The sequence below is a fragment of the Gorilla gorilla genome, chromosome 16, assembly GCF_029281585.2.
Source record: "Gorilla gorilla gorilla isolate KB3781 chromosome 16, NHGRI_mGorGor1-v2.1_pri, whole genome shotgun sequence".
Lineage (NCBI taxonomy): Eukaryota > Metazoa > Chordata > Mammalia > Primates > Hominidae > Gorilla > Gorilla gorilla.
Window position 1 is genome coordinate 49,252,098 of NC_073240.2, and position 27,724 is coordinate 49,279,821.

A 27,724-nucleotide genomic window follows, 5' to 3' on the forward strand; every position below is an offset into this window, starting at 1 on the left:
ATGGATTTTTGCCAGATATAAAATAAAAGACTAAACTTACGTAAAACAAAAGACCAGAGGTTAAGTAAAATTAATACATCAAATAAAATCAAGATTCAAGTAGATTGTGTTGATTCTGTTGAAACCAGATGGTTTACATTAGGAAGAGGAAAGGCTAGAAAAAAATATGTTTAGGTTATGACCGCTCTAAAACACAGGCAGAGAGAACAAATCTTACCAAAGAGACCTAAAATGTGTGTGTGTGTGTGTGTGTGCATGCATGTGTGTGTGTATATATATATATATGTATATACATATATATGCCTTCTAACCCATCCACCTAGAATACTCACCATTCTTATTCTGACACATCCTTGGGGAGAATATCTCCCCTTGGGAAAGAAATAATTTTGAGAAATAACATTGATATTTTAGCTATCTAAGGCACAGAAGAGTAATGGCTCTTGTCAACAGTTGTTTCTTGTGCTGAGGTTCTTAAGTCAAAAGTGAAGACAAGAAGCTATGGTGGGGAGCTCCTAGGCGAAGAGGCTCATTTCATATGCACATATTAGCACTAACTGAAGATTCTGAGGAGAAAACATTGAAATATTTGCTTTTGTTCTACTATAATATTCAATTACTGTCAAGAATATTATTTCTGTTTCAAGTTAATAAAAATCCCGATACCATTGATCTTTAGAGCTGCAAAGGTAATTAGAAATGTTATTTTACTTGCATAATATTATATTCTAAGGCCTAGAAAAGCTAAAAAAACTTGCTTAAACTCCCACAGCCATAGCTGGAGCTGAAATCTTCATAACCTGATTTCTTGTATGGAAAAAGTACTTTCTAATTCACACAGACAAACTCTCAGCATTTATGCTAGTATTAATTATGTTATATTGAATCACTTTGGAATTCTTAGATAACTAAATATGATCCTTGGATTTAAGTTAGAGTTAGTGTTGATTAAGGGTCAAAGGCCAGCCAGAGGAGCCATTATTTGACATTTTAAAAACAGGGTTACAAAAAAAAGATTGTGTACTGGTTATATAGCCTTTCATCTTACTAAATATAAAAGAATCCAGATAAAATTTTTATTTGATAAGGGAATAAGATTATGACCATTAACAATTTTTTAAAAATTTCACAAAGACTTTCATTATGATGTTGTCCTTTCTAGTATCTCTTCTGATATGTCCAGTGTCTGCCTTCACCATTAGGCTGTAAGGTCCATGAAAGGAAGGAACTTGTCTTCATGGTTCAGTGCTGCAGCTCCAGAGCCTAGCACAGTGCCTGGGACCTGATGGTGACTCACTAGTATTCTAAATGAATGATGTATGAGTAGATGGATAAAACTTATTTCAGTGCCATCTTGGTACCTATATTCATGGCTATACAGTGAATACTGTATAGCTTAATTTTTAATCTGTAAAGTTCCTATGGAAGAAAACTTATTACTCACCTACACATTCATTCCCTGCTAGAATATAACCAAAGGGACACTCGCAGCGATAGGAACCATCTGTATTGATGCACTGTCCATGTTTACAGACATCGGGTTCTTTGCATTCGTCCATATCTTAAGCAAGAGAAAAAAAATAGTGAATAACAAGGTATTTTTTAAACGTGAAGATAAATTATGATCATTTCAGTGTTTAATCAATAGATTATCTAATAATACAATAATATAATTGCTATCTAAATGAAGTGACAAAAAAGTAGCACTTAATTTTCCAAGATAGATGGAGAGAAATAAGAATAACTAGAGAAGAAGCAGATTGAGAATACTGAGAAATGCTGAGAATCCAGCACAGGCAACTGACCAACTGCTGAATCATCAGGTCCCACGATGATCCCACTTCCATAAGGACAGATCTGGCGGAAGGCCTCTGTGGTGGAGACACTCATTAATAGATAGAACAATAGCAATTAGTTACAAGCTTCTCCACAAGCATTTTGAGGTAGAAAATTGCTACATGCTGTGCATATTGATAAATGACGGACAAAACAAGCCCAGAAACCAGAGGAAGTTATTTAACGAGACTCCCTAAGATGTTGTGTCTACTCCTTGGGCATCTGTGATTCATGACATAATTAAAAAGAAAATAACTAACAAGCTCCTGAGATAAAATAATTTTTAATGAACATTCTAATTAGACTTACAATTAAATTAAATTGTGTTACTGTCTTTAAGGCCTACAGTCTTACTTACGTCATGGCCAGTCTGCACCCTGCATGGCCCAGAGAGAAATGCGGATGACAGACATACCATCAGGTTCCGTGGGGCAGAGCTCGCAGGGGTCTCCCCAGCCTTCTCCCTTCAAGGCACAGCAGCATTCCTGCTTGGAGTGATTTCTGGATTTGGGTGATGAACACTTTCCTCCTTCAAACTTTGCATAACAGTAGCTCATTCGCAAATCTGCAGCATAAATTTATGACACCCTTCAGTTGCTTTCCTACTGAGTCCTTATTGCACCACAGCAAATAAAGAACAACCCACTATGTTATATATGTTCTCCTCTCAGGACCACAGCAATACTCCTTATGTGATTCTAATGGTAACTGAGCTGAGATTGTTAAAGTCATGGGTATCTTTTGTATAGTGAGATCTGATGAACAACTCTATGAACTTAAATTTATTACTTCTCATTTTAGTCACTATGTCAAAGTAACCCGATGTGAATCCAATAAAATCCAAAACTGACAGTTTTCAAAACTGACATCTGTCAGTGACTTCAGGATTGGAAAGTCCACAGAAGGAATCATTCACAAGATTCCTTCATTGATAGCTCTGCTTGCAATATCATGTTTAATGAGCACACTAGAGTAAGAGAATCCTCTTAGTTCTAATATTTACTGTGATATCACACTTTGTGGTTTATTCTGTGTCCCCTAAACTCTGGAACTAAAATAAAATCCCAGATCACAGGCACAGAACAAATACAGAAGTGGCAACTTTGTAGATGGGCAAAAATACAACACAAGGGTTGGTCACTGAAGCAGATACTCCCAGAGATGCTGGCTACAAAACGCAAGTGGGGCTTTTTGTAGATTTTACACACACACACATATGCAGAGCTGTGTCAATGTTAAATTTTTAAAAGAAGGTTGTTTAGCTCAACACAGAGAGGGAAGGAAGAGGAGGGCAGGGCTGTGGGTGGGTGGGAACAGAATAGTCTTTCTTTGAAAGAATATATTTCAATATTGATTATTGCTTTGATGACTCCAACAAAGAAGATGGGATCTACTTCCTATAAAATTCTCCAACATTGCTTGACATAATTTTGGAAACGGGCTTTTCCATTTCTCATACAACACACTGACTCCAAAAAGTGAGCTCAACCAGAGGTATGGACTGTGTTTTCCCTCGAACTTGACTTCTTAAAGCCTTGCAAAACTCCTCTCATTACACAGAGGCCACAATCTGCAGGTTTAAAAGAAATGCATTCATACCCATATTGTACTATTCTTCTTTCTTTATATCTGACCACCTCTGCCTTTTTCATTCACTTCCATCACTGTTTTTCAATCCCAGGAACCATACTATCATAACCACCTAAGCACTTCTGTTAAGACAGTCTCACCAGCTTTTATTTCATGACAAAGAAGACAATGTAGGAATAACAGAGTTGCCAGAGATAACAAAGGAAAGGTTTTCATGAATTAAAGTTTCTATCTATCTATCTGTTATATTTACCAAGTTACGTAAATCAAATTCAGGTAGCCTCCCCAGTAAACTTGCTCAACCTTTCACGGCTACCAACTCATTGAGATAAATCATCTCTCTAATTTCTATTCCACTTCCCCATCTGTTGTGGCAAGGACCTGGCAAGCACCTTTCAATGAATTATCCTTCTGAAGGTCAAGAGCAATAAAAGTCAATCCTGTGGCATCTCTGCCACCCAAATGTTTGCTTTGCTGAGAAACTTCAAGACTGAACAAATTCTTGTTTCTTGGAGAACACTTTTGATCTCTTTTATTCTTCAAGTTCTTTGTCACATATAATGTTTTGTATTTATCAGTCTTATTTTTATTATTTATGCCTCCAACTACCTTTAGATATAATTCAGTGACTACTCACAAAAATGTCTCAACAAATATATGAAAACTTAACTCTGCTTTGTCTTCCAGTTTGTAGTGTTTCTTTAAATATGTATGTTGTAATATTGGTGTATTAAAATTCTCATTCTCTTTTCCTTTAATAGCTGACCTCTTCCCAGACCCCAGCTCTATCTCCCCCACACCACTCCACTCCACCCTGAAAAAAAAAAATCTTGGCATTAGACAGAGACTCAAATGCACGAAGTCTTGAGTCAGTCTAAGTGGCAAATTCTCTTCGTTGAACTTTGCAAGTGGGAGTGGCTCATTTACACCTGTGGTCTTTTGTGCCAGGCTCTGTCCATCTGAGTCCCATGGCATTCGCTTTTTAAAAAACATTATCCATGGTTCTGTGGAATTTTCTCATTTCATGGGCAATAGAAGTCTGACTCCTAATTTGTCATCTTACAAGAAAAACCCAGCTCTCAATTTCCTGGCTCCAGCAAAATCTGTGCTCTGAAGGAGACTTACTTTAGCTTGTGGTGATTCTCTAGAATTGGCTTATTAATCAAGGGTGTCTTGCATTGGGGAAGAGAGCTGTGCTTGCCCACATACTTTAGGACTCGCTGGGATGCCTGTTTACCAGTCCATCTGCAAAGAGCCCTTAATGACCTCGAAATTTCATCAGAACTACAAAAGTCACTTCCCCTGCTTGCATTCCTCAGTTCTGGCTCTGCCTCCTGGAGCTGAGCATGTGGCAGGGCTGCTCACAGCTGGGCTGATTCTTCCTGCAGCGTTAGCTTGCTCTGTGATGGGCCAGTGCAAATTGAATTAATAGCCTAGGAGTTTCCTCTGGCCTGCCACATCGGCAGATTCACACCTGGTTTCTCACTGCTTTCTTTCCAAATTCAGGCCAAGCCAAAGGCACACAAAAACAAGGGAGTAGGAGTTAGAATTTATCTGGCTGGTGTGTACCATGCAGAATATCTGTTCGAATTAAGCACCACCCTGAAATCCACACAGACCACTGACAACTACCAACAAGCTGAAATCAACCGGAGAACTCTCAACACTCTCCTTCTTACTTCCCAAATAACTAGTTGAAAAGTAAAAAGTTAATCAGATCATTAGAATAACAACAAGAGTCTACAAAGGACTCAGAAACTAACAAAGCTTTGTCACAGTAAGGCTGGTTGGGCAGATATTATTGTTGTTTAAAATGAGGAAATTGAGCTTCCAAAAGATTAAATGACCTGCTCTAGACTAAATATGGCAGGGCTGGGACCCCAAACTCAATTTTTTGAATCTTAAATGATATCCAGTGCCTCTTCCATCTTTGGTAATATGGAAGCAAAACCAAAAAACCATGCAAAAAAAAAAACAAAAAAAAAAAAACCCAACTCAACATCAAAACAACAATAACAACCAAAAAACAAAAGCTACAAGTGGAAAAAAAAGAAATACATGTGTTTGTTTCATCTCCCTTCCCCGGAATTCACAAAACTAGTTTGTGTATGTAGATATCCATACACAATTGTATTGTTTAGAAAAGTCTAAACAGTTTTCTGGGACTTAAGTACATATTGTGTTATGCCGAAGTTCAAGATCCTTTTGATTTTTGTTTAAAATTTGAAAGTCATTGGCAAACCCTTGAAAATCTTTACTCAAATAGTTGACAAGTATTATTCCTAAAAATGAACAATGGCCCAGCAAGAATCCTGATCAGTTTAAATTTATTTTTGTTTTCTTGGAGAATTTGTGATATAAGGGATGGTTACCATATTGCGGGGGCAGATGGGTTAATGTGCAGTTTTTCAGTCTCAAGTCTAACTTTGGACCCACATTTTTCAGCTTATCTCTTCAGAGGTAGGGGATATGTAGCTCAATTTCCCCAGGCTTTGCTGTTTCGGTGGCTCAAGGTGTTTCCCCACTGATGGGCCTATCAGCATTTGTGTTCTTAGTGGGAGAGAGGTTTATGTATCAGTACAATTGTATAAGCAACCATAACTTGATGGATGAGTTTTTAACCTTAAAAGTGAAAATGAACCTTCTGACATATGGTTATCATTAGACCTCTGGGTGAATGAAAACTCTCCATCTTCCTGTTCACAAAGAAACAGAGCTTTGCCATGTTTGAAAAATAAGACCACCACAAATAAACATGCAGCATTGAAAGCCCAAAGCCTTCAAAGACACTTACCTTGGCACCTTCTTCCACTGGAGGACAAGGAAAACCCTTCTGGACACAGACATTTGAAGCTGCCTTCAGTGTTACTGCATGTGCCCAGGGCACAAATTTCTGGCTCTTCGACACACTCATCAATATCTAAAAGAATCACATGAGTCAAACAAAGTCAAAACACGATGGAGACATCATCAGGTACCAGACACACAATGTGGACACACAAAGGGCAACTGAGTTTCCAAACTCTTACAATAATAAAGGTATTTTTCTGTACCATAACACTGTGGACTGGACTTCTAGGTTGTCATGACTTCAAAAGAATTAGTTTTGACAGTTATTGATATAAAAATGGAATGTGCAACTGCCTTCTAAGCGGTGCAGTGACAAACATCTCTTACCCAGACTGAGTTGCTTGGCTAACTAGAAAAGTCAGAGTAATTTCATAGTACCCTAGGCCAGGAAAGAAGCATGAAATTCTAGAGTCACACTGCACCATTGTTCAGGAAGCAGAAATGCTGAGACTTTAAGCACATTGCTAGTGAGTCACTCAATGTGAGATCTAGGCCTTTGATCCAAATTTACTCCCCTCCAACCATCCACAGAACTTTTCCCAATACCCTATGCTATAGCCCTAAAACTGTGAATTTTACAAGAACACCAAGACTCATGAAAATAAGTATAATCCTATGAAGTGCAAACTAACGATATCACAGAAGATGACGCTCCTGATTTGTGGGTTAATCTTTCTAAAGACACAAAAATACCTTTCTTGTACAGGCTTTTTCTTTCATCATATAGATAATAGGAAACTGTACACTTAGAATTGTGGCATTTTTTTTAGTATATTATACATTTTAGCTCCTGTACAGAGGTAGTTAAGAGTAGCCAATAAGAAGTTTGAATGGCTTGAGTAACTATATGTCCTAGTTTGCCTGGGGGAGCCCCAGCTCATGCCAGTTGGCCTGACTTTATTGTTAATAGTGCCCTTTTCTACTTTCAAAATTGGCTTGGGTTGGTCAATAAAACATATGATTACCTATGGAAAAATATGCCCACTCTATTCCAACAAACTCACTTATCTTTCCTCCTGACTTTCAGCAGGAATTTTTAGTGAACAAAGTGGTAAGTCTTAATTCTGAGCCATGCTACTTTTATGAGAATACTTTTTTATTTTTTCAACAAAACACAAAATATCCTTGTATCCTGGGCTCTTTATTTTTATATTTGTGCAAAGGTTTCTACTCATACCAAAATGTACTTGCATTATACAACTTTATTCTCAAGAGGCCCAACTAAGGAAAAGTTGAGAAATTAACCTTATTATCTTGACTTAATATTGTAAATACCACACAATAAGTATTCTAGAAATGTGCAATGCCAAGTGATTCTCTTTCTGTGCAACGCAAAATCAGCTTCTCCATCACGCCATGTTATTGGGTTGCATTTATACCTGTGTTATGTTCCCTGTGGTTTATTAATGAATCTGATCTACTATTGCCGATTGAATTACTCCATTCTGACACTCCTTCCACCCCTGTATCCAACCTTTTCTTAATATAAAAGTTAACTTTTGTGAAAATGCTCAAATGTTTTCAGTTGTTTTTAATTATTACTATGACTATTTCTATTATGGTAGAAATTAGCCTGTACATGCCAACTTATTAGGATAGGGCCAAATATTGTAGAATGGGCACATTCATTGACTGTGCAGTTATTTTTCTTTCTATATATATTAATTCTGTTCAATTTAGCGAACTTATGTATTGATAATAAAGCCAATTTTTAATAAAAGTAAAATAACATGCTTTAAAAATTTGCATCTAGACAATTTCAATAAGGTGTTTCCATTTTAAATATCATCACTTGATTGTTACTTAAATTGGATATATAATAAAATTTCTAATTGACGATATTAAAAGTAGAGAAAATTCTCATTGTGGATTAGATGCAGACCTGTTTAAAGTCACGGGTGTGAACTAGGTGACTTCTTGAAAATCCTTTCAACCCTACTTATTTATGAAATTCTAGCAATTAATGTCCTTCACTTAATGATATGACATATTTGTTGAGGTTAAAGGAAGGCCCTTGGGAGGCTGAGGAAGGAGGATCATTTGAGGCCAGGAGTTTGAGACCAGCCTGGCAACATTGGGAGGCCCCATCTCTACAAAGAATTAAAAAATCAGCCAGGCATGGTGGCACATGCCTGTAGTCCCAGCTACTCCAGAGGCTGAGACAGGATGATCACTTGAGCCCAGGAGTTCAAGCTTACAGTGAGCTATACTCGTGCCACTGTACTCCAACCTGGTGACAGAGTAAGACCCTGTCTCCATTAAAAACAAACAAAAAGGAATGTAATGCTGTAAAATTTGCTGAGAATTTATTTGAAATAACACATTTCCACTGCTCTATAGGTAAAAACAAAATAGACAAACGATATAACCACATTCATCCAACCTTGAATGTGGTCATTTAAAGTTTTTAAATGGAATCAGGAGCTATTTTTAGCTGCAAAGAATTGCCACTTAAAAAATGTAGCTCAGAAATACTGGGAGTAGGACACAGCATTCCTAACAAATGTATGACAGCACAGTGGAAAAGAGTCAGGATCATATGATCAGTCATATGCACAGAACAAAATAACTTCATTAGAGATTAGCATTATAATTAGTGCTTCTTGTCTTTCCAGAAGGATGAGACCATGTCACACCTATGCCCTTGCATTTGTTTCTGATAAAGTATTCCAAAATGAAGACGTCATTACAAAAATTCTCATTCTGCTAAGTCTGTGGACACCCAACACTCCTCATTTGCTACAACTGATAGCTTTCCTACCTTCACACTTCTCATTTTGAAGACTGTATCCAGGTGGGCAAATGCATCTGTAGGACCCATCCAAGTTTTGACAGGTACCTGGTGCACATTTTCTGGGTTCTAGAAGACATTCATTGATATCTGCAAAGAAAAGGGAAAAATAAGGAAGAGGTTCCCACTGGCATGACTTCCATCAAACAATTAAAATTCAAAAAAACTAGAATGAATCAAAGAAATACATAAAGCAAATTAAAGTTCATAAAATTCCACCATGGAGAAAAATAAGCAATAATAAAAATAAGCTTTATCAGCTTTCAAAAATGTATAGTATAACAACCATATTTTATTTTACCTGCATCAAATTAAATGTTTCCAGAAAATTGTAGCATGTGAAAAGTCAGTGAGTATATAAAGATTTTAAGGATACTCAAAAGATATGAGAGCTTACTATAAAAGTATTTTAAAGAAAAAAATTTAAGAAGGGAAATCACAATTGCTTACAGAGCAATTTAGCAATTTCACTGTTTAACAGTTTGAGTATTCTCGGCGAGTACAATAGCTTAATTTTTAAAATAAGGGAAAAAGTGATTATATATATATACATATACATATATGTATATATACTTAAATAAAAACAAGCCTTTATAGGGAGGATTAATATAATTCTACTCTGACTTTTCCTCCAGGTTTCCAGAAAGAAGCATTAGAATAGAGACTGCATGATTCCTTGAGTGGTCTCTGGAAGCATTCTTTCCAGGTCTTTCTAAGTCCTGTACTTACCCACACAAGTCCTCCCATCTGGAGCCACCTCATAGCCTTCATTGCACTGGCACTGGAAAGACCCCACTGTATTAATGCATTGGCCATTTCTGCAAAGATTCCCATTTCCACTTGCACATTCATCAACATCTGCAGAAAAATCCCCAACAATCCTTTAATATATTCCAAAGATGTCATAATCCCAGCAATAATCAAAACTTTTAAAGGAAAAAATACTTTTTCTGAATTTTAGTGGCCTTTGCTGGCTTAGCCAAACAAGAAATGCCAATGAAGATGTAGTTTGCAACAACAGAACTGGCTTTAAGCACCTATACACATTTAACAATAAGATTACATTATTATATTAGAGACTGACAATTTACATTCAAATTTCCTATCAGTTTTTCCTTGATTTTCCTTTAGATTTTATTTTTAAATTTTAGATTTAAAAATTTTTTGATTTAAAAAATAAAATCCTAATACACAATTCAGCTAAGGGCATTATTTTGTATTCTTGCAATTAGATTTAAATTAGCCTATAGCACAATAAAATTTAAAGAATTTGGCTTATTACTCTTGCCTAGTATGTTTTAGAAGGGAGATTCTGTAGATTCAATGATTTATTTAAGAGAGGCCACATGAAACATCTAGACCAGAAGGTTCATAGTCCTGAATCATATAATTTCTATATAAAGAATCACTTTTGTATATTTAAAAATTTTTTTGGCTTAATCTAATTCCATTTATTTTGAAATTTATTTAATTTACAGCAAAGTAGACATAAAAATTATAGCTGCTAATAAGCATTTTAATAAAAGTAATGGATATAGTTACAGTGGTTCCCCCTTATCTATGGTTTTGCTTTCTGGGGGTTCAGTTATCCAAGGCCAGCTGCTACCCAAAAATAGGTAAGTATAGTACAATAAAATATTTTGAGAGAGAGAAAGAGAGAGAGAGAGACAGCACACAAGAAAGTACAGTCATATAACTCTTATTACAGTATATTGTTATAATTGTTCTATTTTCTTATTAGTTATTGATGTTAATCTATTACCATGCCTAATTTATAAATTAAACTTTAGTCTAGGTATGTATGTGTAGGAAAAAACATGGTATATAGAGGGTTCAGTACTATCTGTGGTTTCAGGCATCTGCTGGGGGTCTCAGAATGTATCCCTCATGGATAAGGGGAGACTTCTGTAATATATTTCATGTTGAGCACATTGTATTTGACAAGTCCCATAACCAACTGTTATGCATAAGATAGCATACATTTTTAAAAGACAGCTGGAACACTAGAGATGATGCTAATTACAAAGAACACATATAAAACTGACTTCCTTTGCTGATGCACAATTTTGCACACGCACCTATACAGTCATTGTTGTGAGAAAGGATGAAACCATGATTGCAGCGGCAGTTGAAGGAACCAATTGTGTTCCGGCAAGTTCCATTCCCACAGGCATCTCTTTCACATTCATTTATGTCTAGTAGGAAGAAAGGCCATAAAGAAACATAATTATAAGTAGAAAAAGTGGTTACACGGTTACAGTGGCTAAAGAGCATTTTAGGGTTCACCAGTCCATATCCATAGGCTGAGAACTTCTTGATGTTGGTATCAGCTCCAGCAGCAGTCATCCCTGCAAGACACCAGGCAGCGGCAAAGCTCTAAACCTTGGGAATAAATGGTTTCCTTGGCTGGCCAGTGAAAGGAGGCAAGCTAAGGACATGAGACCTGAACAAGAATTATTTTATTCTATTTACTTCTAGAATTCTCCACCCTTGCCACTTTTCTCAAATATTTTCACTTGAAAATGGAAAAAACTCAGTGTGCATCTGGGTCTTGAGGTGTTGCCACCTTTGGCAAACTTCAACCTTCAAGATTCTCACTCCAATTTACCAAAAAGCAGTGACTCACCTGGCATTACCCCACAATCAGCAACAAAATAACTCAGCTTCCTAGCTCACCTGTCATTTCAGACAACTTTTCCTTTTTCCCTACACCTGTAAAAACATAGAACAACTTCCACCAATGATGACTTCTCTCGCTTTTCTAAACTACCCCAACGAGATGGCACTTAATTTGTTCTTTTCATACATGCTTGCATTCTTATTCGCCTTTTGATTGGTCTGTACTTTTCTCTGATGATTTTGTAAAGCTACTCTGACATCTTATACGTCTTTGCATCTCATCACAGCAGCTAGCATATTTCTTATAAAGAGTAGATGCACATTATATTAAAGAGGAAGTAATACAAAAATTTAATGAAAGAAAGTTGTTACTGCTGGTTTGAAAGAATGAGGCACTATGAAGAGGGACAAGGATGAAACGAGAGAGAGAGAGTGGAAGGTAACAACGGAGAATAGCAAAATTTAATGATTAGAGTTAGGATTCCCTTTCTTTTCACATTTTGGACATGAAGATAAATGATCTGTGATTCCTGAATCAGGAAGCTATTGCTAACCCAAAGGGACTCTAATGTGTGTCTGTGGTTGAAGACTACACCCAGATGAGTCATTGCTAGTAATCAAGAATTTCTGCCTTGATTCATTTTTAGCCAAACTGGTGAAGTTCTTTGGTTGGGAAGGTTCTATGTTAGGGGGCTCCAGAAAATTCAGATGAGAGATGTAGAAAGAAAGTTGGGCAGGATCATCATAGCTTTTACACAGGTTAGCTGCCCAGTGATGAGTAGGGCTGTCAGTGCTCTTGTCATTACTCTGGAGAAGATACAACTTTATGAGAAATGTTCCCAAATGGATGAACCCAGTCATAGCCAAAGTCAAGGACTTAAACATTACTATATTAATTGTTCTTTCAGCTGTGAATCTGATTTATGTTCTTAATGTCCCAAAAAGACTTAATGGTATTGCTTTAAAGTAGAAAAATAAAGGAAGGAAAAGAAGAAAATGATTCATTACACACTGAAGTTTATTCTAAATCAGCATCCTGATAATAGAGAAATCAGGAAAGAGATTTAAAATCCTGAGCTCTTTTTCCTCTAGAAAAATGATTAACTTTTCTTTGCCTTTGTAGGATTTATAAATTTGCCTTTGAGAATCTGGTACACACTATAAACCCTTCTCAAAAAAATGGTCATCTCACACTCAAAAACTCAAAAGAAAATCCACATCAATATTACATATGAATAATAGCCTATTAACACTAATATTTTTGTATTAATATCTTTTTCAATTTACCCCTTAGTCAATTTTTTCTAAACTGACAGCCAAACGAATAACAAGGAAGAGGTTTATCATGTTCAGATTGCCAAAGATTAAATAGGATATCACTGCTGCATATCTGTGTTTTTATTTTGTATATAGCAAAAATACTACTAAAAGACTTAGTATTAAATTTTATCCATATTTAGAATCAAATAAAGCTTTCAACAGCATATGAAAAAAAAGAATAATAATTGCATACTTACCCAAGCACATGGTTTGGTCATCATTTGTTTTAAAACCAGTGTGGCAAAGGCAATAAAAGCTTCCAACTGTGTCAATGCACTGCCCATGACTGCATATATTGGGGATTTCTTGACATTCATTACGATCTGTAAATAAAAAGCATCTTAAGTGAGAACTTAGAAGACAAAATATAATTCAATAACTTACTTCTAGCTATCGTTCTCAGGAGTAATCCTAGCTCTAAACTAAGTTAGTGAAACAGATATATTTATTTTTGCATCAAAATGGATTAAAACTTACTCTCATTTACCAGGCATAGTCAGAGTAATGTTAACAATACTTGACACAATAAAAAATAAGGGTAAGTAATCAAAAAATATTCTGAAAGATGAGAAAACTTAGAAGTAAAATGGGGGGAAAAATTCAAGCTGGGAGGATTTTCTGTTTGATTATCGGCCTACGCAGCACCACAGACTGTGGAATTAATTGAAGTATTTTGTCTAGTTAAGATTTGGTGCCTTAAGTCATGGATAGTTCATGGCTTCCTCTGGAAATTTATATCAAAGTCAAATCCTATGACTAAGATTAAGTTTTTCTTGATGGACAACCTACATGGCCGCTTGTTCAAGTTGCATCTCTTTGTTTTGTCTTATGCCTGTAACTTTTTGTTCCATCTTCACCAAGTATTCACGTCTACACAGGGCTCCTTTTAGCATGTGACAACCTGAACACTGTCTCTTTCTTTTTACTCTCATCCATTCAAAAGGAAGCCCTCTCATCTTGCTTCTGCCAGCCTTTAAGCTCTAAATTATATTTATCATCAATTGAATCTTTGTTGCTTTCCTGAAATCTGATTATCTGAGGGGCAGAATTTAATGCATGAATTCACATATGACATAATTATACGCCAACTTATGTCTCTAATTTTTTAAAGCTCTGTGTTTAGAGTAAATGTACTTTGAAGAGCACTGTGCCATTCTGATTTTCCTACTGTCACAGAAGAAAGCAAATGGAGTGTCATCTTTGCTGCAGATGCTGTAGGGCAGATGGCATTTCGCTCTTAGTTAAATAATCCAGACTTGCCGTTTGCCTGCAATGTCTACTCAGAACACAGTAATCATGAATGGACACTTTTTGCTGCACACAGCAACCCTGCCTGTGCCAGAATCATGGACATCTCCTCCATTTCATGTGTCCGGGATGCCATTGTTATGGTTATCTCCTATTTAGTAGATGAATCATCACACCATTTAGAAGTTCCAAGTGAAGTTGAGTATATCATTATGAGGGGAAATTGAGATAGAGCAGCTTAGGAACTACTACTAGCCTATGCAGAAATGCTATTTAACAAATTATGATTATTCCCTTTTGAGAAAATGAATTTAAAGTGAGCCAACTGCTTCCCAGTATAGGCAGAGGAGACTGATTTCCGATCTTGAGGAAGGGTGTCTCAGGTCCTACCATAGTTGGCCCAAAACTTTGGCACCTTCAGGTAGGACTGGACCTGGAGGTATGCAGGGGACGAGGTCTGTCTCATATCTGAGTTCCACAAGGAAATGGAGAGCCTTAAGGATCTTATTAGAAAGGGATCCCCAATTAGGAATTTCCTTTCATCTATTGCCCTATTTCATGATGGTTTAAATAAATGAAAAATGAAACATGGGGAGTACTTTGGAGTTCTACTGGTAAAACTAGAGCAGAAATCTAGGTTTCCACAAGCACCAGAATTTGAACTCTTAGATGATCATATTTGAGGTTGGGATAGGAGGTCTGAACAGGCTACTGTGGAAAGAAACCCAAACAGTCAACAGAGAAAGAGAGGAAACCACAAGGAAGTAGCTGGGAAGAAACTGTTCCTTGTCTTTTGCGGGGCAAGACATTTCAGAAGGGGGTTGCATTTGCTCTAACTATCCAGCTTCTGCTGTCAGACTAGCATCCTGAGCTCAGATATCTAATTGTTCTCTCAGCTCTCTCAGCAATAATGTGGGTGCTATGGCCAGGTGTGATTTGGGATTTGAAATAATGTGCTTATGAATTCAAATGAAGATCTCATGATGGAGAGAAAGTTTTAGTTATTTTCATTTTAAACAGATGCACAAAGGAGTACTTTGCAGCATGCCTGAAAAAAAATGCCAAGTATAGAATAGCATTTCAAGATATTTTAAAAGTAAGACATAAATAAAGACATTTCTAGAATGAAGTCTTCAACCCAACAGGCTGAATGGTTGCAAAACTCAAGTTAATTCTCTTTCTTCTGAGGATTTCAATGAATAAAGGAAATCAAGCTTTTGGCTGCAAATGATGCTCACTCACAACACTTATAGCTGGGTGCATTTTATGTATGATAGTCTCCTACAAGAAAACAGTAAATGGCTTAAGCTCCAGCAGGCTATGGCTGAATGTCTTATCTTGATCTATAAATAGTTCTGTCCCACTTCCTACCTGAGTGTGAAATGGTATGAAATGACTCATTCTATATTATCAGCAATTCTTTATTTTGACTGGAATTATTTCATCCAGTTCTAAAGAAATATAAATTATGAGCAAAATGCAGGGAAGTGGTATCAATGCCAAGTTTCTCTAGGGTATTGTGGTTCATATCAGAGACGTCCCTGCTTTTCCTGTCCTGTATTTTTAATACATGGATAGCAACAGCTCTGTTGACAAAATGCTAAATACTTACACATTTTCCTTTAAACTCAACAAAACAAGTCTTGATTCTCAATGCGACTTTTTGCTTGGCAATTACACCCTCTTCCCACCAAGGTCTCATAAAACAATGCAAAATACCCTAAAGAGAACAGTGCACTTCCTACCACTTAATCACTGGTAGGCAAGGAAATCCAAGGAAAATCTGACCACGTTCCCCTGTGTTGTTTCATTCACAAATGCATAAAATATCCAGGAAACCCCCCGTGAAATGAACCGTGAGCAAAATAACACATTCTTCCTGACTAATATACAATGATTTGCTTTGCTAAATATACAGTGATTTTTGCTAAATATACAGATTCAGAATTACTTAAAAACTTATAAGAAAATCATTCTGAGATATTATTTTGCTTCTGGGCTGAAACAGCAGTCTTTTAAATTTTCACACCACTGGCTACAAGATACCATCAGATACTGAATAACTTCACCGTACACTGAAGTTGATAACATGCCAATGTGCTTCCTATTTCTATCACATCCCTGACAAAAGTGAACACCAAAAAAATCTAATCTCTAGGGGTCATGGGAATAAATAGCTAATAAAGGCTGTTGATGTTTACTGCCTTCAGTGAGTGACCCTTTCCCTGTAAGATGACTGGGAAGAAAAGCGATGGCTTTGTTTGTTCTGTTTCTGCAGATTAATCTGACCCAGCTCAGGAGAGCTTCACTGTCTAGATTTGGGGTATGCAGCCAAGATGGTGAAAATCTCACCTTTCTGAGAGGGATTCTGTGCAGGGAAAAAAATCATTTGGTCCTAAATGTTGCTTAGGGGAGTGTGTGTATGCATAATTGTGTGTGTGTGTAATGTGTGGGGGTGAGTGTTTGCAGGCAGGGCAGCAGACAGGCAAATACGAAATCTATGTATGCGAATGATTTACTTCTTGTTTTGAAAATATCTCATCCAGAAAGAGGATTAAAAAGCTAAGTGTTTAGATATTTTGACAATATCCCTTTTTCCAATTTAGTTTAATATTAGAGTTCATCAGTCTAAATCTTAACTCATATATTCTTCAGCTTAACTATCTGAAAATAAATCCAGATATCTGAAGCTTCATGAAGACAAACTCTTGGGTAGGCGTGTCCAGCCTGTGGGGCACTACATACCATTGCACTGTCCTGTGGAGGTGAAGCGGTAGCCGGGCTTACAGTCACAGCGGTAGCTGCCTGCAGTGTTGATGCATTCGGCGTTGCGCTGGCACACTGGGCCGTTCTGACACTCGTCAATATCTACGAGCAGAAGAGAACTGAATTCGAAGGAGAACAGAATCTGGTGTCCAGTCAACAAAGCCTCTCACACGAAAACAAATTTATATTTTATTTTGATCTGTTCTATTGAAAAGACAACAAAGATGTGTACAGCAGTTTTATTTATTGCCAGAATTTGGAAGCAACCAAGATGTCCTTCGATAGGTGAATTAATAAATAAACTGTGATACATTCAGACAATGGAATGTTACTTAGCACTAAAAAGAAATGAGCTATCAAGCCATGAAAAGACATGGAAGAAAATTAAATATGGCCAGGTGCGGTTGCTCACACCTGTAATCCTAGCACTTTGGGAAGCTAAGGCGGGTGGATCACCTGAGGTCAGGAGTTTGAGACCAGCCTGACCAACATGGTGAAACCCCGTCTCTACTAAAAATACAAAGTTAGCTGGGCATGGTGGCGGGCACCTGCAATCCCAGCTACTTGGGAAGCTGGGGCAGGAGAACTGTTTGAGCCTGGGAGATGGAGGTAGCAGCGAGCCAAGATCATGCCATTGCATTCCAGCCTGGGCAACAAGTGCAAAACTCCAAGTCAAAAACAAACAAACAAACAAACAAACAAAAAACACACACAAAAAAAAGGGAAAAAAAAGGTAAAAGAAAAAGAAGAAAAAAGAAAATTAAATGTATATTACTAAGCGAATCAGAAGCCAATCTGGAAAGGCGACATAATGTATGATTCCAACCATATAACATTCTGGAAAAGGCAAAACTCTGGAGACAGTAAAAAATCAGTGGTTGCCAGGGGTTAGGGGAGATTAGGGGATACACAGGCAAAGCACAGAGAATTTTTAGGGCAATGAAATTATTCTATGAATAGTTATGGAATGGTGGATACATGTCATTATAAATTTTTCCAAACCCATAGAATGTACAATACCAAGAGCGAGCTCTAATGTAAATCATCAGAGTGGACTCTGAGTGATAATGATGTCAACGGAGATTCAATGAGTAACAAATGCACCACTCTGATGGAGGATGCTGATGATGGGGGAGGCTGTGCATGTGTAGGGGTAGGGAATATATGATAAATATTTGTGCCTTCTTCTCAATATTGCTGTGGACCTAAAACTGCACTAGAAAATAAACTCTATTAAAAAAAAAGAAAGAGAGAAAGGAAGACCGAAAGTCCATTATCTAAACTTTCCCACTTCAGTAATATTTATAAATGCAAGGCTTGATTTATGACCACATATGGACTCTAATGATGCTCACATCTAAAAAAAAGTCATGAAACTTGGCTGCTAGGGCCAGCACTTGACATGGGTATAGATTAATATCCTAGGAAGCCTTGTATTTACTCAAAGATCTGGATTTTATGATTCAATAAGGTTGCTATTGTCTGAAAGGCTGCAAGAGCAGAATGTCTCAAATCTTAAAGTCCACATGAATCACTTGGGATCTTGCTAAAATGCAGATTCTGACTTGGCATGTCTGGAAAATGGCCTGAGAGTCTGAATTTCTAATAAGTTCCCAGCTGATGCAGGTGCTCCTGGTCTGTAGAGAGTGCTTTGAGGTACAGGGCTGTAAAGACACCTGCTCAAATTACTACCACAAGGCAATCAAATCAAGAAAACCTAACATGGGAGTTATCATAAAACTACTGAAAACAAACCAACTCTCATTAAAACAGAAAAGATTTTGGATAATGGATATTGTGTGTTCCAGAGTTTTGACTTTGCTTAGGGGGTTGTCTGTCTACAAAACAAAACAAAACAAAACAACAACAAACAACAACAAAAAAAAACCAGATACTAGTATAGTTCAAATTCATGGCATCACAAAAGTTACTACATGTCCATGCTATATCATGGGGCAAAATACATGTTTCCCTCTTCCCTGCTCCAGTGGAACAATCTAATTTACAGACTAAGTCCAATAAAGGGGATGGCCTATAACACAGGTGAGGGTTGGCCCTTAGTACCAGTTCTGGGCTTTTACACAGAAGTTGGCTCGACCAAAGAAGTTCCTACAAGGGGGTGGCAAATACATCAGCCGATGCCTCTTGGGCGTGATTCTGTGGTGGAAAACCCTCAGGACTGTCAGTCAGTCAGTGGGGTTTCCTGTCTAAGGTGGGTGGATTGTGCCTCTCTGGGCAACAGAGACAGGAGCAGGAGTGTGTCTTCCTTGGGTTACAAGGGACCCAGCACCACCTCACTCACCAGGTCTGCCCTGCTTTGTATTCAGGATGTATAGAAACACAGGGGGCAGATTGTGCCACTGGAGAAACTGAATAGTGTCACAGAGAAGCACTTCTATGATGTGGCATCTGATAATGTGGCTACTTGGCGAGAGCAGAGGCTTGGAAGCTCCCTAAATCACCTCTACAATCCATTCCAATTTCAGCATTGCTGAGGCATGTATGCACTCAACCTTCATTTTCCTATTCTAAGAGCTAAGAGTATGCTAGGAAGCAGCTGAGCCTGGATTAAACATTCACCCTGAAGACGGATATTCTGTGAAATGGAAATCAGAAGTTGGAGCACTTAGTTATCTCAATATCCACAGAATGCTACCCTGACAGCAAAATGCCTTGCATTGGTACAGTTGCATGTGTTTAATCTCATGGATCTAGCAAGGTCTAAGTTGACTTGGTGGTCATGGGTGGTCTTGTCTATGGGTTCTGGCCAAGGGCTGCAGCTTCAGCAAATATAAGTGGTTAAAAGGTACCTGGGTACAGTCATCATCAAAGCCATCTCTGAGGGGAAGTGTGGGGAGGAAAATGCCACTGGCAGGTGGCAGGCATGCTGAGCATGTTTGAGAGGGGGAAAAGTGCGGCTGTGAGGGAGGCAGCCAACTCTAGCACTGTAAGATCATCTGCCGTGGGTTCCCTCTCCCACATCCATGCTTCCTCTCCAGGTACCTGATCCTTGATGGCTTCCCAGAGCCCAGGGACTTGGGCCAAGGTCTGAACTGGCTATCTTCTTAGGAAGGCTCGGAATGGCTATTACTCCATTCCCACTAACTCACACAGCAGGCAGAGTAAGGGACATGTGCCCACTTGGCCACAGTAACTGAAAGCCTGGTGACAGGAACTTAACAAGTATGTGGTTAGGACTATAACTTTACTTGTGGTATATAAGTTGTCTTCAGTATAGACAAAAAAGTTTTTTTTAACATTAAAATGTTGACATATGTGCTGTAATACGTGCTCTAAGGGGTAATAACCCTTTCTAACATGAATAAAAACTCTGCTAGAGGCCTGAAGTGTAAGTATTAAATAGAAAATTATTCCAACTATCCTGGGCACATGGTATATTTAATAACCAGTAATGTCCCTTTTACTAAAATGTAAGAGAACTATCTTTCCCAGATGCAGGAAAAAATATGAAGTGCTATAAGGAATGCTCCGAATCACAGTACATATACATGGCAACAGGAGGTAATTTGAAAATGAAAAAAGTACATGTGCATGCCAACATTCTTCATATAAAATCAAATTTGCTGTTCTTGCCATTTGGAATTCTCTCATGCATTTGGAATAACTGCATTAACCTTGTTTTCACTTGGGAGTAGCAAAGTCTCTGTCTGGAAGAGAAGTGATTTTGAGAGTCAACTAGGATGACTGTCCACTCATATTGATTTTCCAGCGATGTGAAACGAAAGCAATCTATGTGACACACCCAGGAACTCAAAGCTTTTTCATATCAGCTGGGAAGTCTAATATTAACACACTGTGTGTTGGGGGAAAGGGGCTGGGAATGTGCCTCCTGGTTTTTCCACTGAAGTTAGTGAATTTTTTTTTTTGCATGAAATTTCATGTTGTTCCACACCATGCCCTTTACTATTTCTAGAGCTTAATGCATTTCTGAAATTTCAATGTTGTGAAATTCGCCAAGTGTGTATCAAGTAGCTCATCAGTTAGCTCTTTTCTGGATATGATAAAGTCATGATGCCACTTACCTTCACAAACCAACAACTTGTCATTATAGAAGAATCCCACTGGACATTCACATCGGAAGCTGCCAACCATGTTGATACACACTCCATTTTCACAGACCCCTGGGATCTCCCGGCACTCATCAATATCTAGAGACAGAGTAGTCATTCATGAGTGACAGGACAGCACATGATCCCTGTGCAGGGTAAGACAAGATGGAAAGCGCGTGCGTGCGTGCGTGCGTGCGTGCGTGTGTGTGTGTGTGTGTGCATGCATGTGTTGGGGTGGTGGTGATGGCAATAGGGACATCAATGAATAGCAAATTGAGATAACTAAACCACTTTCCAGACATGAGTCTAACTGGATTTGAAATATGTGTTCTGGGTTTTGCTTCAGAATGTCAATTTTGTACAGGTAGGAGATATCTTTGTATCCTCTGGGCACTGCGGATACACCAGATGAGTAGAATAGAAGGGATGGTCAAGGGTAAACAGCCTCTCCACCCAAGTGTGCCTATATTTAGGGAAAAAGGCAGAGGTGAGCTGGTAAAGAACCACAGAGGAGCACATGGTCATATGGAACTCTGATCTTTCAAATTCCAGTTCAACTCCCCCTTCCTACTTCATGTGGCTTTAGAAAGGAGGTAAGTCAGGTGCGGGGATGTCAGCTGGGCTGGGGCTGACAATGAAAATGAGGTCAGCACCAAGGAAGAACTGTCGCAGTAGAATGTGTGCTTCCTAAGACTGGGAGTTGGGCTTGGCTCTCCAACACTGTGTTATAGTTCCTTAGCACTCTACATGACAGGTAGTAAGTGCTCAATTCAAATTTGTTCAGTTAAGAGCAAGTGTCTGGCAGTGTGTTGGTGAGCACTAAAACAGGAGCAAGAGTGAGAACACGGCCAGGACCCAGGCTGCTAAGGCAGGGCTGGCCAGCTATGGAGAGAGACTTTGGACACCTCACCAGCCTGGCCATGTCCCCAGCCTGGAGTGGTTCCATCTCTGTCTTACCCACTCTGAACTCCTGACCACTGAAGTGCCCTCTAGGATAAGAGTAGTAATAGTAATAATAATGGTAATAGTATTAATAGTGACAGTATCTCATTTGCTGCATGACTGGTACATTTCTCAAGCATTCAACCTGTATTTATTGGCTGAATTATCACAGCCACCCCATGAGATGGTCTCGGTACTATGACTATTCTAACTAAGAGATGAAGCAAGTGAGGCCAAGCCACAGGATATAACCTGCCCAAGACCAAGCAGCCAATGAAAGGCAGAGTCAGGATTTGACACTGGGACTCAGTTAACAGGCCATCTTGCCTCCCTTATCATATAAGGGAAGATCGTATTATGGTGATTTCCTGCATCACCCTAATACAATCTTCACAGAACTGTCATCAACACTTTTGTTATCCTGGAAGGCCCTTCCATCAGCCCCTTGGCTGGGTTTGATGAAACACCTCAGCTGGGAGGTACGCAAAGCCTTGGTCTACAATCCAAAGTCTTCCAGTTCACTAGTTTCTATGACTGTTGTTGAGATACGTTGTTTACTTATTATAGTCAGGAGCCTTTGCAAGGTACATACTTTGCTTGCATACTTGTGAGAAGATGATCACGGACTGAAGTGGAGCCTACAAGAGCTGCTGCAATTCTAGAAGAACCACACTCTATAACCAATCTGTTTTAAAGGAGAAATTTGATGTCATAGATTTATTTTAGACCCTTTTTAAAAAAGGGCTTGATTTTGTGTGACGGCAAAATTGACCTATTTAATGAAAAGAAACAGCTTAGAATCTCAAAGGGTTCATTGCTATTTTGAATACACGCAATTATGTCTTTAGATCTTTCACACCTTTGTCATTCATGTCATGAAAATGCCATATAAAGTTACATCACAACTGTGTATCATAAGTAAACAAAAAACAAATTCAGATGCCATTCATTCAGTGTGGGTTAGAACACGAAACATCATATTCACATTCATTTGTTTTAAATATAAGTGATATATTATTATCAAGTTTAACAATAACGGGCTGAGTCTAATTTCCAGCCATTGTTAGGTGTAAAATAGCAAAAGGACATATTAAAAATTATATTTTCTTTTCCTGTCAGTATTTTATTTGAACTTCAACTTAGTGAAGTTTATATTTTAAGACAAGATTGATAAACATGCTATAGTTTTAACCCTATATGAATGGACTCCACATGCCAACAATCATAAGATCTTCCAAAAGGAGAGTATAAAGCTTAAATAAAACAAAGTTTTTCAGTCATCTAAATATTTTGTCATGCTGGAATTTGGTAACAATAAGCATATAGCTAAATATCAGATGTCCAGTTTTCAAGAGCTAGAAGCAAACTAAGCCATGAGTCAGGACTGTGTTCTGGTCCCAGCTCTGTTATTAATTAGCTGGGTGGCCTTGGGTGAGTCCCTTCCCCTCTCTGGGCCTCTGTCTCCTCAAATATGAAGCAAGGCATTTGGACTAGATGAAGTCTGAAGCCTTTCCAGCTCTCCTAGTGGACAACGTTAATGTTGTTTCTAGTCTTTGCTTACTGCCAACGTGGGAGGGCAGCCTTGCTGGGGTACATGCCTGGTTGGTCCGTGGAGAACCATTACCATTACAGACCACTTATCTTGTGATCACAGATTCTAGGGAGGTTAAAAGATCTGTTTTGGGAAGGGGAAAAACAAAGCAGCTAGGGCCAGGTGTTCCATGCCAATGTCATTTAGCAGTTTTTCTTTCCAAACCATGAAGTTTCTTTGGACGTGGACGAGACTGTGGAGCCATATGGATTTGGCGCTAAGGGAGCCAGGCTGATTGCTGGACCAGACTCTTGTTTTCTTAAACAAGGTCACTGGAAAGGCTGATGTGGATTTTAGTTTACTTACTATGAATAAGGTGGAATAAAGCAAGTGGTGATGTTTGCTACTAGACACAACTGTGCAGACTTAAGAGGGCATCTAAGGATGCATATAAATCACACCAGGGAAAAACTCAGAGAATGTAATAGCTTTCCATCTACTTTTATGTTATTTGGTTTTAAACCACAAGGGCATTGCCTGCACTGGCTGAGTGCTGTGTAATACTTCTGATTCCTGCACAAGCATCTCTCCCAATGTTGTGTTCTCTGCTTCATTTACCAGGCAGGGCCTCAGACCGAAAAGATTTTTATTTCACATCTGAAATTCCCAAAACAGATGACCTGAGGAGATTCCATGTAAGATAAAATTGATCCACGAAAGGACTTTATGTAAACAATCTACATGTAAGGATTGGTGTGAAAAGTCACTTAACCTGGTCTTAGTCAGAAGGAAGGATTGAGAATTACAGTCAAATCAAATGTCAACTGGCCCTACTCCCAGAATCTCTCCCCATGTTGATGCCTAAGGTTGGTTTAACTATGCTTGATTGTAATTTTGAGAAAAGCTTTCCAATCCCCTTAATCATGAACAACAAATGTTGTTGCCAATTAGGTGGAGCTGCACAGGGTGTTTGCACAGTTTGTTTCCAACTAAGAATCAGTGTTTCAATAAAGTGAAAGGCATTGTTTAATATTTTTTTTCCTTTAAGAGAAAAATGGGAACTGAAAAAATAATGGTGTACTCCTCTTGCTAACACAAAGGCAAAAAACCAGAAAGTTCTGACAATGCCGTCATGACTCACCAACGGGTAAACCGGTATAAATGTCGATGACAAAGCCTGGCCTTTGACTTCCACAGAGTGTAGCAAACTCATCTGCAATGATTAAACAAAGGTGGGATGGGAGGATAGGGGTCAGCAAAGAACAATAATTGGACTGAAAAAAATTATTTTGTAAGCATTCTTGAAAGGTATTTGTCTGTAGTTTGAAGAATTTAAAATAAAAAGTAAACCTGAAAATTCCTACAGATATAATCTTGCCTGTAAGACAAATATTGAAGAAAAAAACGACCTAACGTTGACGTGATAATGAAGGAGAAGTAGAGATCCCCAGATCACATGCCACTCATTCACATGAGTTTACCTGTAGGAGTTTGGATTTCAATATGGATGTTATTCAGCTCTGAACTCAGGGACTGGTAAGAGTGCCTCTCTCTACTCTGCATTTAGAGATCTAGGGTTTGAGGGACACGTACAAAAGCCATTTTCTCGGTAGATTATAGGAGACCATAGCAAATCTAGCCACATTCTTGACATCAGATCTATTAATGACTAATTTGGGTCAATCAACCAACCTTCACCAGTTTTTCAGTTTTTGGAGCTGGATTTCATTTGGTACAGCTCTGTCATATTCTCTCCCTCTCCCTCTCTCCTTTTCTGTCTCTCTCTGTCTTTCTCTCACTTGAATTAGTCAAATTTAACAGATAATAAAGGATGAACTAAATTCTATCAGCAGTCCCTTCTAACTGTGAGATTTTGTGATTCCAGATCATGACTGTAACTGGTAAGGTATGGTATCAATCTAAGCTTCAGATGGCCATTGCCTTATTGGTCACGCTCAGTGAAAATCAGTAAAAGATTTCTGGAAATATTTTAATCAAAATATAGCATGTTATTCTCCTTGTGTTTTGTTTCCTTAATCTATGAGTGTTCACTTCCAACACTGTAAACGCCAGCTGACATTGGTCACCCAAAGAAATTACAGGGACTCTTAAAATATGTGCAGATTTCACAGCAAATGAAAAGCCATGACTGAATTTGGTGAATATCCAACATCAAGAAGAAATCTTGCATTTTACACAAGAGTATGTAGATATTCAAAACTCAGGCAATCATTTCTAAAAGTAAATGTTAGTCTACATTAAGGGTTTCCAAAGTGGTCTCCAGAGGAATATGCAATAATCCATTAGGATAAAAAAGAAAATGCGAGGACTTCTATCTATCTTTGGAAAAATCTAATCTTTAAAAAAATTAATTTTGTGTACACTTTATATTAGAACAGCTCAGAAAAATAATAAATGTATTTTTCAATATAATTGAAAACAAATACATATACGCATACATAGATATATACACATAGACTTTTACATATAAATGCACACCAGGTGTGCATAAGCTTCAGATTTTTTACCAACAGGTAAGTACCACCTAAAGTTGTAAAGACCATTATTCAAGATCAAGGGTCAGCAAACTTTTTAATAAAGGGACAGAGAGTAAATATCTTAGGCTTTGCAGGCTGTACAGTCAGTCAAAACTATTTAATGCTGCCATGAAAGCAGTAGTAGACAATATGGAAATAAATTAGTGTGCTCTAAAAAAGTTTTATTTATGGGAAACAAAATCTGAAGTTCATGTAACTTTCATATTATGAAATACTATTCTCCTGATTTTTTCCAACCATTTAAAATGTAGAAATCCTTCTTAGCTTGCAGGCCATTCAAAAGTAGATGGTGGGACAGATTTGGCCCATGGGGTGTATTTTGCCAAGCCCTGGTCTAGAAACATTTTGCAGGGTGGAGGTAAATCAGAATTCTAAGTGGTGGTTATTATATTATTTCTGGAGTAAACAATGGATGGAATAATACATTTTACTAAAAAAGAATTTTCTGTTGCATGCAATGTCAGGTAGTACCAAACAACAGATTTAATATTTTATATATCACTGTGGAAAATGGTGTAGGATTCCCTTTATAGAATACCCTAATCAATTCCTTGCATGGTAATTTCAATTAATCCAGATCATAATCTTGGCAAATGATGTCATCATCATATACATAATGCACAGCATATACCATATGATATAAGAACAGTACACTAATGTCTTTATTTATTCAAAGGATGCAATTTAGCCTTTTTTTTTTTTAAGACAAATAACATTATTTAGTTTCTTTGTCTATGAGAATATAAGAAGAAATTTATCTCGGATCTCAATATCAAGAAAAGTTGCACTTTCCTTTCATTTTGAGTTTTCTTTATGCTCATTGAGAATTTTGTACTTGATCACATCTCCCTTTTCATAGGAGCTGCTAGAAAGTTTGGGGCTAAAATTATTGCTTATTTCAGGCAAGCGTGTAGGAATTCCCGGCTTGAATTTTGTGTATTAGTCCTGCTCCTGGCTCTTTCTTATTCTTGTTTGCCATTTGCCTTATGCTTATTTCTTGTTTAACATTTACATCTTTGTAGGCTGCCTTTAACTATTTTTGGAACGAGTTTAGCTTTAAATAAGTAAAAAGACAAGGAATTATGTTTCCCTTACTGTCACATTGATTTGTCTAATGTTTACAGTCTTTTAGATACATGAAGAATTCAGTAACAATGAGAACATTGTTTATAGTTTATATTTTTGTGATACGCTGAGTTTACAAGTCTGGTTATGTATTAGGGTATACATTAGAAAACATATTCTGTGACTCAATGTTCGGCTGGAATGACCAGCACCAACTGTGAATTTAAATCATGAGCCATTTTTTTCCCTGTAAAGATAAACAATGCACACTTTGCTTCCTTCACTAAGACTGATTTCCCCAACAATTCATGGGTAATTTTTCAACCTATATTTTTGATAATGGAGAAACTAAAACTCACCTGTACTTGGGATGGGACACTGTTCACAGGGCTTGTTCCATGCCCGGCCAATGTTGTAGGAACAGCAGCACATCTTCTTGGTCATGTTGAATAACAGTTCTCCATCACAGGTCTGGTTGTCAGCATAGTAGTTTCTGTAGCACAAACTTCTTCTCATATCTAGAAGGGAGGTAAAAAAA

General features: G+C 37.8%; 1 protein-coding gene across 1 annotated transcript in view; it reads right to left on the minus strand.

The window, feature by feature from the left end:
* FBN1 (fibrillin 1) overlaps positions 1 to 27,724 on the minus strand; it is a 234,459-nt gene that overhangs the window by 25,599 nt on the left and 181,136 nt on the right. The window contains exons 42-53 of the mRNA XM_019011042.4: positions 27,546 to 27,704; positions 24,705 to 24,776; positions 21,064 to 21,189; positions 17,000 to 17,122; positions 13,204 to 13,329; positions 11,146 to 11,262; positions 9,797 to 9,925; positions 9,038 to 9,157; positions 6,221 to 6,346; positions 2,252 to 2,401; positions 1,806 to 1,871; positions 1,445 to 1,561 (exon numbers count right to left, since the gene is read on the minus strand). Of these exons, the coding sequence (XP_018866587.1) occupies positions 1,445 to 1,561; positions 1,806 to 1,871; positions 2,252 to 2,401; positions 6,221 to 6,346; positions 9,038 to 9,157; positions 9,797 to 9,925; positions 11,146 to 11,262; positions 13,204 to 13,329; positions 17,000 to 17,122; positions 21,064 to 21,189; positions 24,705 to 24,776; positions 27,546 to 27,704 (1,431 nt within the window). The remainder of the gene's footprint in view (positions 1 to 1,444; positions 1,562 to 1,805; positions 1,872 to 2,251; positions 2,402 to 6,220; positions 6,347 to 9,037; positions 9,158 to 9,796; positions 9,926 to 11,145; positions 11,263 to 13,203; positions 13,330 to 16,999; positions 17,123 to 21,063; positions 21,190 to 24,704; positions 24,777 to 27,545; positions 27,705 to 27,724) is intronic.